The sequence below is a fragment of the Otolemur garnettii genome, unplaced genomic scaffold, assembly GCF_000181295.1.
Source record: "Otolemur garnettii isolate 467f Iridium unplaced genomic scaffold, OtoGar3 scaffold00015, whole genome shotgun sequence".
NCBI lineage: Eukaryota > Metazoa > Chordata > Mammalia > Primates > Galagidae > Otolemur > Otolemur garnettii.
Genome location: NW_003852410.1, coordinates 16,893,465 through 16,908,606, shown reverse-complemented (window position 1 = coordinate 16,908,606; position 15,142 = coordinate 16,893,465). Strand labels below are relative to the sequence as shown.

Genomic DNA, 15,142 nt, shown 5'->3' with positions numbered 1-15,142 from the left:
GTGTTAGGAAATTCGGGGTTGACTAAGTGCCTGCATGGGTCTTAGGGGCATCCACAGAAATGATAGTTGAGTAAAATGAACTGATTCTGTTTTAATATCCTGTTTCTTACTGTACCTGACAAACAGAAAGGAGGAAAATGAAGAATTGATTATCTGAGGTCACATAATTCCCATTTGTGCTTATTAGAATAAAGAAGAGCCTTTCAGTAAGAAATTAAGAATATGCGTAACCTGTTATGACATAGCCATAGACATATAATAATGCGGTTTAGAATTATAGTACTCTCTTGAAGTACACCATATTCAAAATTCACTGGAGATATTTTAGAGACATCTGTTGTAATTACAGGAACATGGTTTCTAATTCATTTAATTCCCTTTCCTACCTAAACTGTACCTATAAGTGAATTTTAAGAGACTGTATAAATAAATTTTTAATTACAAAATGATGTTCTACAATGCATTATTAATAATAACCAACAATGCATAATGTTTATGCATGAGTCCATTAGAAAGATGAGCTAATGTATGTCAATGCTAAACAAATGCACTAATTTGTCCTGAATTTGTGAATGGGGTTGGATCCATGAGGCGAGCCGATGAATGCAGTAACACAGAGTGGTTTAACATGCTATTTGAGAGTTAAGAAACATCTTGTACCTATGGCATTTAAGAGGTATTTAAGATTTGTTCATCCACGGGATCAGGAATCTTATTTTTCAGCGAGCCATGCGGTTGTGAAATTTGGACTAAGATCGTTGAATTGACAATACTAGCTTTCCCAGACAGGTGCAGAATAAAATGGCCTAGAGCATCCAAGAAATGTGTACAGTCCTTACATTTCAGCACATGGAAACACAGCCTTGTCGTAATGGAATTTCCCACTGTGGCCAAAAGGACTGTGGAACGTGGTTACTTCATTGTGCTAGCGGTAACAGATTTCTGAAATCTCCATGGCCAGCTCCAGACACTCGCTGGTCTCATGGCAAGATTCAAAAAGGCTGCAGTCCATGTCACAGTTGCAGTTGCAATCATTCCGAGAGTGGTTTTCGTCTGCAGTGTGGTGGTACCGGTGGGAAGGACAACACAGCTTGGTACAGACTGTTTCACACGTGTCGGGGAGCATCAGAAGACAGTCCCAGAACTGACAAAACAGACAGGTGAGGATAAGGGAGGCACACGCCTCTGTTCAAGAAAGCAGAAAGACGATTAATAGTGGCACATCTGGGGGCATCTGTGAAGGGCAAGCACGTGTGGGGCGTACCTGATAACTTGAGAGCCCAGTCCTTAATTATTTATCCGCATTAGGGGTGATGTACACCGTTCTCTCCACCTCCCCCACCCCCAGGCCAGTACTCGCTCTGCTTAAGTAATTGCTTTATTAACTTCCTGAGCATTTCCTATTGATTCGACATAATCTGGTTATTTAAAGTGCTGTCACTTTTCTAAACTCCCTTATTTACTTTGCTTACAGAGGTGCTGGGAAGCCACACAATTAGCTGCCTCTCTGGAAACCGTACGACCATCTGAAAAATAACAGGGCTTCTCCAAATGCAGGAGGCTTAGGAGCAATTAGAGCTGGGGCCAGGGAGAGATGGGCACAAATGCCCTGCTTCTCGTCACCAGGCTTTGTTATTTGTTCGCCATGGATTCCCATAAATCCGCCACGCCCACATTCAGATGCAAGCGAAAAGCACATTTCAAAACTTAATATAAATGCTTTTTAAAATAATCACAGCTTTGGGGTTGTGTTTTATTTTTAATCCCTGTTTCCGTTTTCTTCCAGTTATGTAAAGCCTCGATTTTATATCAAGTTGTTTAAGTGAAATACGTCATCACATGCCTAAGAGGTTTTAAATCTTATCAATTCTCTTTAAGAAAATTGGTTTAAAAATTTACTATGCAGACTTGTAAAAGTCTGGAAAGTATCTCTAAGGCCTAAAAGGTAATTGGTAATTCTAGCCAAACAGCTGTGATGGGTTATAGATTATTATATTTTTTGTTTCCATAAAGGGAATTAGTTAGAAGATGTAGCAGTTCTCTTGTTAAAATTATAACTTTTCTCTCTTTCTTTAAGTTAAAGTCTCGCAAATGTGTGAGTGTTTCATAAAAGAGGGGGTATGTGTTCCTGTGATATAGTATCCAATTAATTAAAATCAGTAATCTGGAGATTGTTGATGATTGAAAGTACCATTTGAGGATGAGTTGGGAAAAGTTTCCCCTCCAGATGGTCTATCAATTGATTATAGTTGAGTGTCACAAGGATCTACTTTTTTCACAGTGAGGACTCTGATGACGTTTTGGTTTGCAGACTTTAGTCAAAGGAGTTGGAGTCTATAGAAGCCTACGGAAGAGATTTTTCCCTCTGCCTCAAATGTGATGGTCTAAGTCAGTGGTTCTCAACCTTCCTACTGCTGCAGCCCTTTACTACAGTCCAAAGGGGTCATGACCCGCAGGTTGAGAACCGCTGGTCTAAGTGTTTTCCTAGCCCTTCCATTCACTTCAAACAATATTTTCTGGAAAATGCTTTTTCTGTCATTGTTTATATACTTATTAATCTTTAAGAGAAAGAAAAACACGGAAACATGTTCTGAAAAGGAACAAATAGTTTAAAGAAAACAAGTTCAATATCTTGTAAAAAACACTACATAACGTTCTAAGCTGAGTCCTGAATGTGGGAAAATAGACATTTTCCTTCCTCTCTCTGATTCTGTCTCTCTCCTCTGACTCTGCTCTTCTTTTCCTCCCAGAAAGGTGGTGGTGAGGAACCACACAGCGACTTTAATGAACACTGTAATTGCCACGCAGAGTTGCAGGTGCTGTGGCCATTACTCAGTATTTATAATCACAGGGCCTCTCTGCTGCACACACTCCTCTCTTCACCAAACTTGGTGTATGTTTATTCCCTTAGAGCCAGCTTCTAGCATTTGGCCAACTCACTCATATCTCACAAGTCACCACAAACCACCCACAACAGATGCAGGGGGAAGTTAGTAACAGTACCTAGACTCTATTTTGCCGAGGCAAAGAGAGGGTGTTGTGGCTCAGAGACACGGGATGTACAGCTTCACCAACTCTTACCAACACCAAGACAGCTACGAGAGGAGGTGTTCAGTACAAAATATTCCAAACAAACATCTGTGACCTCGCAGGCTGGAGACTCAAGAGACTTAGGCTTGTAATAATAGAAAAATGACCCTGCTAGATCCTCTCCTTGATACACGCCAGGTTGAAAGCTTGGTTTGGAGGAAAGCAGGGTAGGGTGCAGGTGACTTTGAGGATAAGAGCTGGTGTTCCCCTATCAGAGTATGAAGAACTTGTCTGTAAAATGACCTTATAGCTTTCTGAGGGCATATAACCTTCTGGGTCAGTTCATCTTGCCAGTATTTCCTTGAGTTGGCAGACCGTGGAGGTCTCCACTTCTGACGGATACCATAGATTTTTTTTTTTTTTTTTTTTTTTTTTTACGTTTTGGCTTAATCCTTTGGCCAAATTGGCATTTACTTCCATCCACCTCCCTATTTTGCACTTGAGAATAGAAGCCTTTTTCTTTCTTTTTTTCTGTTTCTAAGTCAGTCCTTTTTATTTGGCTTTAAAAGGCAGAGCCTCTTGCCCAAAAAATACATGGTAACGTTAATGAATTGAAAACAGATTTTTCCAAACTTTCAAGTGTGCCCCACACTTTTCCTAAAAGGCGTATTAAATGATTCTACATGAGCAGGCAAAATCGTTTTGCATATGGTCAGTTTTTGTTTGCACAAAAGTAACACAAGCAGTTCAGGGGAAAATTTGTAACTGTTTGAAAAGAGCTCGGACTCCGCCTTCTCTTGAATGAGTCTGTTTTTCCTTGGCTATACTGTTTCCTGGCATTTAACGTTTAGTAAACATGATATTCAAACTCATATCCCATGATTAGCATCCCTTCTCCTGGCACATCCAAAAGAATATGACTTGTCTCCAATTTCGAGGTTGGTGTCTCTTCTGCATTCTGGCTCTCTCTGTTTCTCCATCCCATAAACCTGACCCTCCGCCATTTTCCTCCTATGAATGGCTCCTGAGCACCCAGATGAATTTGCCAGAGATCTGGGAATCATTCTTTGTTGTTTCTCTCTTCCTCCACATTTCCTCCTTATCCAGTTCATTGCTGAATCCTGCTGACTCCTCCCCATATTTGCATTTGAAATCTGCAACCTCTACTGACCTCCAGTGGCTCTGTCTTAGTCCTGGACACCATCAACCGTCACCAGGTCAACAGTGTCTAGGACACTTTGGTTCCATGTGAATCCACTTCAAATTCACCTGCTCTCGAGATATTTTTAATCCTAAATTTGAACAAGTTCCTCTCCCTTTCAAATCCCAAATCCTTGCCATAGCCTGCCATCTCCTGCATAATTGGGTTCTTATCTATTTTTCTGACTTCTGGATCCATCTTACTCCTTACACACAACACTTCAGAGACAATGGCTAAACTTCAGTATGTGGAAGACACCTGGCTCAGGGCCTTTGCATATGCTGTGCCTTTTGCCTCCACCGTCCCCCACCCCTATTTAACCTGATGCAACTCCTATTTAAATTTGTAGGTGTTTAGCTTAAAAACATCGTCTCTGTAAAATCATATCTCACAGAAATCTTCACAGCATCCTGTTTTTCCCTTCACCTCACTGACCACAGAAAAGCATTAAATCAATGTTTTTAAATCAATTAGTTTCTTATCCCCTCCTACTAGACTGTAAGTTGTAGGAGGGAAGAAAACCATATCTTTTGTTGAATAAGTCAATAATGAATGAATCTGAGAAGTAAATACTAAGATCCCGATTTTTCACATGAAAGGACTAAAGTTTGGAAAGAGATTGCTACTGCCTGTCCTAAGTCCTCCCAACCATAAGGTAAGGAGGGCAGGGATTCAAATCTAGGTCTTTCTGGATCCAAAGCCTGACTCTTGATCCTACCATTGTAATGTGCAAACTGCTGCACCTAAAATCAATCTATAGCCCTCTACATTTTCGGTGCATCCTGCAATGACCCTGTGGTGACTGCTATTCTTATTCCTGTTAATAGCTGAGGAAACTGTGTTGGAAAGTTTAAGAGACATTCCCAGGAAACATGGGGTGTCATGGGGGCTATAATGTAAACCCAGACCAGCTGCTCCAGGGCTTTTAACTACACAGAGGACCTGCCCTCCAGAACACTCTTCCTTTCTTTCTATCACTTCCCTCTCCACCGTCACCTCCCATCCTGCTCTTTGCTATTATGGTTCTGAGACTGGCAAAGTGTTTTCCACACGCCCTTTGGGCCTGTGGCTGCATCCAGCCAATAGGAGGCATCAGGAGGAAGCAGGGGGAGGGGAGGAAGGGAAGGCTCAGGTGCTTCTGCTCCCCTCCCTCTGCGTGGGTTGGGTCTTAGATAGTGGTGGCATCTCCTTGTTTTTATGCCTCTCTGAACAGCTCTTCTGTCTGGGGCTCTGGCTCATGCCAGTGACTAGTAGCCTAAATAATGATTAGTTACAAGTGTCTTCTAGTGTCAGGGGACAAAGGGTGGAGATGGGAGAGGTTGCTTTGTGCTGATAATTCTGGGTGCCTCACTGTTCACTGAATTTGGCTTCTCTGCTCTTCTGATACCTTTCACAGTGGTTCTCAACCTGTGGGTCGAGACCCACAGCAACTGTATTAAAGGGTTGTGGCATTAGGAAGGTTGAGAACCACTGCTTTGTAAGAACCTGTGAACATGTTAAATCTTCTCTATGGGACCACCTGGCATCCAGCATAGGCTCTACGCACCACTATCAGAGTGCCCACGTGGCTCTCCCACTCCTTCAACCTGGTGAAGGAAGGTTGAAGAGGGATCACAGCCCTGCAGATCACCCAGCCCATGGTGGCATTTGGCTGTGAGCAGGAAGCCACCACAGAATCCTCTTACTTGTTTCATCTCCTTTTCTCCCCCGTCAGTACCTTTAGGACATCTAGGCTGCAATGTGCTAACTGACATCCTAATGACACTGACGAATTAAGGCAGCTTCCAGAGGTGCTAAATGTGCAACTGGGAATTGTCTAATTAAGAGGAAGCATCTGTCTCACTAGAAAGGATCATTTTAATTGTGGTGGAAAGGTCATCACAGCAAGAAGGTTCCACAGGTGAGCCTGAGGGTGGCCTCATGGTCAGGGTGCTGGACTCCCTGCCTCTGCCCTCCCGTTTTGCTGGCCACCTTGGCGCCCGTGATTAGGAAATAGGACAGAGGAGAGGGCATCACCTGGCTCCAGAAACACACCTCCTGCTAACTTGGGGATCATTATCCTAAGTGATCCCACATAAACCACACACACCCCCGCCCCCGCCAAAACAAATTAAGAAAAAAAAAAAAGAGGCAAAATAAACCCTGGCCCAAACCTAGTATTTTAATGAGTTAATGGGCTATTACAGAGATTTGACATCACGAGATTCACGACATGATGGCTCAGACTGATTACTAAAAGTTTTTTGCTTGGAAGTATAAAAACTGGCTCCTACTCTCCCTACATTAAGTTCTTAAAAATATGTCTGTAATGTAGAATGGGAATAAATAATGTGTGACTGAATGCCTTTCTCTACCTGGGGTATCATCTCTGATGCTATCAATTTTAATAGCTACTTAAATATGTCAAGATCTATTTAAGTTCAGACAAGCACAACTAACATTCAAGTCAGTTCTTTAGAACTAGAATGACTAGATTTGGGTGATACTTAGTAAATTTGTGCTTATGTTTTTTTCTGAGCAAATGAACTGAAATAATTATAAAATTGAAACATTTTATAAGGTGACACTCCTGCATTTAATTGTATGAAATTTACAGTGTAGAAAATGTAATCATTTTATTCAGTAGTCCATGGTGTAATTAAGACTATTCTTTTGAGATATCTTCTATTTATGATTTCCTCTTCCACCTGGATGAGATGTCTCAAATTCAAAATTATACGTCAATTAGATACATTCTGGGGATTGTTTTTTTAAGGGGCCTGTTTTCTCATATCATGTGTATTCCTGATTTCCTTATCCATGGATGCTTTTGAAATCAAATGTGGTAGAAATAGAAGCAGGACACACATCCTTCTCTGGACTTTTACCATTTTCTTCAGGAAAGAGACCACACACGATGAACCACAATTTAATAATAAAGTAATGTTGTAGCACATAGTGTGTGATGTGCAGTAAAGATCCTTTTAAATTCCCATCAGAGCACACACCATGAACTGTGCTAATGGATGTAACACATTTTACAAAATCTGCATGTGTGAGGCTTTTCCATCCTGTTTTAAGTGGGGCAATGTATATAAATAATAGATATTAGCAATTAAGCATCCATTCCTATGCACTCATTTATACATTTGAAAATAAATTAACCACAAACTACATGAAAGTGGATGCAATCTTCTTTTTCCCCTTCTGTTTTCCCTGCTGTTCCTGAAAGATATTTCTGTATTTATCTCAGTACGAACAATGACCCCACTCTCAATTTCTGCATCCTTAAATTAATTACTATCTAAGAATTCTCTAAAATGAAGTGAGTCTGACTTAACTCTTGATTTCCTTGATGTTTGCTGTTTAGGGTAACGAGAGCTTCTTATCACTCTCTGTGGGTCTTAGTCTGGGGTTTTACTTTCTTTTTTACCCAGGTACCAAAAGCTCTTGCTTCACTGGGGAGACTTTTCACACGAGGGTGGTGGTGAAGTAAGGATGGCCTATTACCTACGCCATCAGCTGACAACCTGAACTTCCTGGTCATGGTGGCCTCCGCTAAGTCTTTCAGAATAACAGCCCAGTTCAGTTATCCTCATGAATGTCCTTTGCTCTTTGAACAAAGAGTGTTCTGCTATTTAACAAAAAGACCCTTTTTACACTAGGCTCTTTATTAGTATCAGTGCCATTTGAATGGAGCAGTCATCTTGGCCCTTCCCTGAGAATACAGGGTTCAGGCGTCATGCTGGTTGGCTGGCCCTCCTCATTGTCCCAGTATTACTGATAGGACAGATCACAGGGGTTCTGCGGGGACCCTATGTTTACTGTGTGGATATGCCGTTGGACAATTAGGTATATGAACTCCTAGAAAAAGTGCTACACACCTCATTGCTAACTAGCACTAAGGTCACCAGATGGCCAAAAGGAATACTTTGAAGGTTACCGTAGTGATATTTAGCAATGAGGCATGTAGCCTTTTCTCTAGGATGAATTTGTGAAGTTAATTTTCCAACCTCATATGTACAACAATTCCTAATTCTGGGACTGTTCACCTAAATATAAGCAACATCCATGCATCCCTGGTACAATTTGATAAGATGCTCTTGCATTAAAATGCATTTGAAGAGAACTCTCCTGAATTACCTGGTCCCCTGACTGGCATTCCCCTCCACCAAAGCTAGAGAACTGAGCACCAGCCCGAATTCAATGCCATGACCCGACAGTCTGCAGGCCGAACTTGGCTCAAAGATGTGTTGCTGGGAGTGTCTTGGGCTTCCTATAATAAATCAAACTAGTGATCAACAGTGGAACACAGAAATTGAACATAACACTCCTGGTCTCTTGCTTTCTTGGACAATTTCAAACTCTTGCAACTCTGGGCCTACGTTTCCTTCTGCCACAAACAACTGGGGCTGAGTCAAGGTAGTGACCTGTAGATGAGGCATATGCTCTTCAGCTGGCTACAGTCCTCTCAAATCCCCCATCTACTTCCATTGACTTCACTATTCACACTCTCTCGTGGCCAGCACGGGCAATCCAGTCTGCAGTTTCTGCTCGAAAGCGTCCGTGACTACTTGTGCATAAGGTACCACATATATGTAAAACGAGTGTTAGAAATCTTCTCTCCTTTTGCTTTCTAAAACTGTAATCATAACGAAAGCTGAAGCTTCTATGTGTCTGCTTTTGTACTAAGTGCTTTTCACATGTTATTTTATTTCATCCTCAAAATACCCCAAGATGTGTTCCTAGCCCCATTATATTACTGAGAGACTGGTTGAGAGATGGCAGAGAAACTTGTCCAGTGTTAGATAGTTAATAAACTTTAGAGGCAGGGGTTAAACTGATACGATTCCAAAAGTTTATTTACTTTTTTCTTATTTTCAAAAAGTAAGTATGAATTTAAATATAGACTAGAAGCAATACCCTGTTACAGTTTTAAGAAATTCCAGGCTTTTCGTAAGTGCAAACATGGATGATAGGGAACACTATAATATTGAATGGTTTATGTCTCCTGTGAAGGTCACTTCAAAGTCAACTAGAGTAAAATTCCATGTCTTGGTGTGGAGTTTACGAATTTGAACTTGATTGTGCTGATCACTTAGCACCAAATTGATTTGAAATTGGCTTTACAAATGGAATATACCTTTATTATCACATACAAGGATGGTCTGGTGTAGGTTTGCACTAATGAGGATGTTTAGGAAGTGAACCTAGAGAAAACAATCCTTTTCCATAGATTGCTAATGTATAAGCATCTTAATATTTGATACTACTTATGTTTGTATTTTCCAGAATTTTAATACCATTCTACTCTAGCTTTTTTACCTTGTCTATGCCTAGAGACACAGGTTGAGTAGTCCCATATCTGAGACGAGAAAGAAGTTTTCCATTTTTCTTTATCCACTTCCTAGCCCCATAGCAAGAATGATGATGTCCTACTCCAGCTATTTAAAACATGTTGCCTCTGATTCCCAGCTTTGAGAACAAACAATCTGCCAAGCACCTCATAACTGCAAAGTGACCTTGACATGTGTCATTCACCAGGGTTTGCAAATTGAAGTCTTCCTGTTTAATATTCATAAAGACTTTTTTTTTTCCTAACAGCATATGCGATGATTTTACAGGGGCTGGGGGTTGGGGAGCTTTATTTAGAGATGGGTTGAATTCTGAGAAACATACCATCAGTGTCTCTCTCATGAACTGAAGTATCAGTTTGGAGGTAAGAAAATTTCGTTTGGCATTCTTCAAGGGAGGACAGTGATGTGCTGGATTCTGACAGTTTTTTCTCATTGGGGGTTTCCTTGGCTGGTCCATCTGTGATATTGAATTCGGATACTGAATTTATAACGATAGCATTAATGGGTCTCTCGTCTGCATGTTTTTCATTTGTCAGTTGCATATCTAGACAAAAAAAGAAAAAAAAACATATACAAACCTGCTATAGTTTACATGACCTACTGATCTAACAATAGACACTTACAGAAAATGACACATTCTAGACTTTTATAAGAATAAAATCTCATTAAAAAGAATGAAGTATAATATTATTGAGTGGGATAATTACGAATAAAACTGTAAGAAAAGAAGAGTATAAACATTCTAATCGAACTTTATATACATTACAAGTTTCACTCATCCTAGTTATTTCTAACACTTATTTCTACTAGTTTTTGTGTATTGAGTAGAGAGAATCAAGGAATTTATATTTATTCATGAGGATCAACAAAATCTCATAGTATGTCATCAGTGAACTATTATAGTGTATCATGGATTGCAGAAGCCGGGAAAGGGCTTTATATGCTGGGCAGTACCACTGATTAATTTACCGGGTCTCCATCAACTCATTTTATTTCTTTATTTCTACAAAAGTTAGTTTCCTCCTCTGCAAAATAAAAATAGGTATAGGTGAATAGCCTATAAGCGCATTCCTACCCCTGTCCTCAAAACATGTCAGTTGCTACCTTTTCTCTGCACAGAGATTTGTTGAGTCCGTTTTCAGGTGGTCATCTATAGGGCTTTAAGAGTGTAATATTTGGAAACATGCTATTTCCACATAACCACCTGGCACAATTGTTAGAGATGTTTAGGGAATTTCCAAAAAAAATCCTTGAGTGAGATTCTGGTTTGAAGAGGCATAAACAAAGGTGAGAGGGCCCAGGTGCTTCATGTTTTATATCTCCCATAGAGTTGGCCCTCTATACTTGTGGGCTGTGCATTCCTGTATTCAACCAACCTCATGTAGAAAATATTCAGGCCCTTCCATCAGCAGAATGGTCTCTGTGCTCAGTTCTCATATAGAGCTACCCTATCCTCCCTGTGCATATCCACTCCTACTGCCACTGGGATGGTGAGTGGTGACTGCAACCCTACTGGCATCATGGCCTCCAAGGCCAGGCCTGCATGTGAAGGTGGGGTCTCTCCCCTCTTTTTGTGGCACAGTGGCACTGATGTTTCAGAAACCAGGAGAGCCTGAAAACAGAGTGTTTGGGGCTATTAAGGGCACACTTGCATTGTAACCACTGCCAGTACCAGCCTATATACCACTTGTGACTCAGGGGATCATACCACCACAGCTACCACCATCACCAAACCACACCAGCCTACCAGGGGAACTCATTCACCTGCCCAGCCTACCACTGTCACTACCTATACCCAAGCAAGCTACCCAGAAGCCCAACAATGAGACCACTGTTAACCAAGGAAACAGTTGTCAGTGTACACAGCCCTCAGATATATACACAATCCACCAATGTCACTAATGCAGACTGAAGACTAGCTTACTGGCTTCCTATTTTCTCATTCCCCAGAACAACTTCAACCTAGCTTTACTTATAACTACACATTAACCATCTGAGGAAATCACAAAAAGAACTAATGCTGTTTATACCCAAGGAAATCAGACAGAGATTGCCCTAGTGTACACACCCAATTCAAAGGCAAAGTGCCCTAGCCAACCAACACCACAGATACATCTTCAGGACAAACCTCTCCCCTATAAGAGTAAATTCAAAAATAGAAAGTAACAAATGTTATACTATACCAGATGTGCAGACATCAATGTAAGGATACAGGAAACATAAAAAAAACAAGGAACTATGACACTGCCAATGGGATGCAATAATTCTCCTGCAATAGATTTCAATCAAAAAGGAATTTTCAAAATTCCATAGAAAAATTCAAAATACTGATTTTAAAGAAGTAAACTATAAGAGAATTCTGAAAAATGATACAAAGAAATCAGAGAAACAATTGAGGATATGAATAAGATATTTGCCAAAAAGATTATTATTCTGAAAAAGGAAAAACCAGAAATTCTGAAACTGAAGAACTTATTGAAGGAAATGCAAATACATTTGGAAACTTCACTGACAGACTAGATCAGGCAAAAGAAAGAATCTCAGAACTTGATGTTTGATTGTAGGCAGTTCCTTAGTTACAGACATCCAACTTATGTACAACTTGTACTTACAAATGGAAGCTATTACAGTAAGTCTCTGAATTATAAACATACAACTGATATATAACTTGTGCTTATGAAAGAAGGCTATTACAGGTAAATGTATCTGTTCCAACTTACATACAAATTCAACTTAAGAACAAACCTATCTCATAAATAACCTGGGAACTGCCTATAATTGGGAATAACTGGTCAGATAAAAATAAGGAGAGAAAGAACAAAAAATAGTGAGCAAAGCCTTCATGACATTTCGGACACATAAAGCAACCAAATATATAAATTATCAGTATCTTTGAGGATGAAAAGAAAATCAAAGTATTAGAAAATCTATTTAATAAAATAATAGATGATAACTTTTGAAGTCTCGCAAGAGATTTAGATATTCAGAAACGGGAGGCTCAACAATCCCCAGGAATATACAATGCAGAAAGGGCTTCTTCACAGCATATTATAATCAGACTGTCTAAAGTCAAAGATAAATAGTGAGTTTTAAAAATAGCAAGAGAAAAGTATCTAGTCATCCATAAAGAAAATCCTATCAGACTAACAGTGGATTTCCCAGCAGAAAACTTAAGGCCAGAAGAGAATGGAATGACATATGCAAAGTGCTAAAAGTAAAGATAAAGAAAACCACTAGTTGAGAATACTATATTCAGCAAAAATTATCCTTCATAAATGAAGGAGAAATAAAGTATTTCCCAGATAACCAAATGCTGAGGGAATTTGTTATCACAAGAAAGGACTTATAAGAAATGCTCCAGGACGTCTCGGAAGTGAACCTACAAACAAAAGTACAACATTTCTCATCATGAAAACACATGAAAGTATAAAACTCACTAGTAAAGCAATCATACAAAGGAGGAAGAGAAAGGACTCAGTCGATACTACTACAAAAATATACCAGACCACAAGGACAAACAATAAGAAAAAGAAAGGAACAAAGAATATAAATAATTAGAAAACAATAATATGACAAGGAACAAAGCCTCACATATCAATAATAATCTTGAATATAAAGAGATTAAATTATCCACTTAAAAGATATAGAATTGTTAAATGGATAAAACAACATGATCCAACTACATGCACATACTAGAAATTCACCTTACTATAAAAACACATGTAGACTGAAAATAACATATGCAAAAAGATGTTCCACACAAATGGAAACCAAAAGTAAGCAGGAGTAGCTATACATAAATCAGATAATGTTTTATCTTTAAGTTAATGTTTTGACTTTAAGCCAAAAACAGTAAAACAAGACAAATAAGGTCATTATATAATGATAAAGGGGTTAATCCAGCTGAAGGATATAGCAACTCTACATATATATGCACCCAACACTCGAGCACCCTGGATTCATAAAGCAAATATTGCTAGATCTAAAAAGAGAGATAGACTGAAATACAATAACAATAAGGGACTATAATACTCTCAGCAGAATTAAATTCTAGACAGAATGTCAACAAAGAAATATTGGATTTAAGCTGGGCTTTAGACCAAATGCACCTAATAGACTTTCACAGAACATTTTACCCAAAAAGTACAGAATATACATTCTTTTCATCAGCACATAGAACATTCTCCAGGATAGACCATATGTTAGGCCACAAAATGAGTCTCAACAAATTTAAAAAAAGACTATGTGTCATATCAAGTATCTTCTCAGATCACAGTGGACAAAAGCTAGAAATCAATACCAATAAGAATTTGGAAACTTGACAAAGGCATAGTAATTAAACAACATGCTCCTGAAGGACCATTGGGTCAATAAAAAAATTAAGACAGAAATTAAAAAATTTCTTAAACTAATGGAAAATGAAATGAAAACACAACATACACAAACCTGTGGAATAGAGCAAAAGCAGAGTTAAAAGGGACATTTATAGCAATAAATCCCTACACCAAAAAAGTGGAACGATTACAAATTAAAAATCTAATGGTGTACTTCAAGTAATTGGAAAAGCAAGAATAAATCAAATCCCAAATTATTAGGAAGACAGAAGTAATAAAGGGTAGAGCTAAATGAAATAGAACCAAAAACCTTACAAAGGGTCAATGCAACAAACCTTTCAAAAGTTCTTTAAAAAGGTAAATAACATTAATAAACCACTAGCTAGACTAGCCAAGAAAAGACCCAAATAAAATCATAAATTAAAAAGGAGTCATTACTACTGATACTACAGAAATACAAAAGATAATCAGAGATTGCTTTGAATAACTATACATTGAAAACCTGGAAAACATAGTTAAATGAATAAACTCTTGGAAACATACAACATACCAATATTGAATCAAGAAGAAAAAGAACACCTAAAGAGACCAATAATGAGTAGTGATATCAGATCAGTAACAAAAAAATCCCCCAACAAAGAAAAGCCCAAGACCAAAGGGATTCACAACTGAATTGTATCGAACAAACCAAGAAGAACAATTCTCATAAAATCATTCCAAAAAATCAAAGAAGATGGAATTCTCCCAATTCATTCTGCAATGCCATCATTACCTTGATACCAAAAAACCAGACAAGGACACAACAAAAAAAGAGAATTATACATCAATATCCCTGATGAACATAGACATAAAAATATTCAACAAAACTCTAGCATATCTAATCCAACAGCATCTGAAAAAGATAATATATCATGATCAAGCGAGATTTATAGCAGGGAAGAAAGGATGGTTTAACATGTGCAAATCAATACATGTGATACATCACATCAGCAGAATGAAGGACAAAAACCATATGACCAACACAATAGATGCAGAGAAATCACTTGATAAAATACAACGTCCCTTTGTGATAAAAGTTCTCAACAAACTGAGTGCAGAACAAACACAATAAGGCCATCTATGACAAACTCACAGCTAACATTGCACTGAATGGGAGAAAACTGAAATATTTTCCTCTAAGAAGTAGAATAAGACAATGATTCCCACTTTCTTTTTTTCTTTAGAGGCAGAGTCTCATTTTG

General features: G+C 38.8%; 1 protein-coding gene across 1 annotated transcript in view; it reads right to left on the bottom strand.

Annotated features, from left to right (window-relative positions):
* Nucleotides 1–925: 925 nt before the first annotated feature.
* Nucleotides 926–15,142, bottom strand: part of MDFIC2 (MyoD family inhibitor domain containing 2) — a 104,431-nt gene continuing 90,214 nt past the window's right edge. The window contains exons 3-4 of the mRNA XM_023510719.1: nucleotides 9,890–10,111; nucleotides 926–1,185 (exon numbers count right to left, since the gene is read on the bottom strand). Of these exons, the coding sequence (XP_023366487.1) occupies nucleotides 926–1,185; nucleotides 9,890–10,111 (482 nt within the window). The remainder of the gene's footprint in view (nucleotides 1,186–9,889; nucleotides 10,112–15,142) is intronic.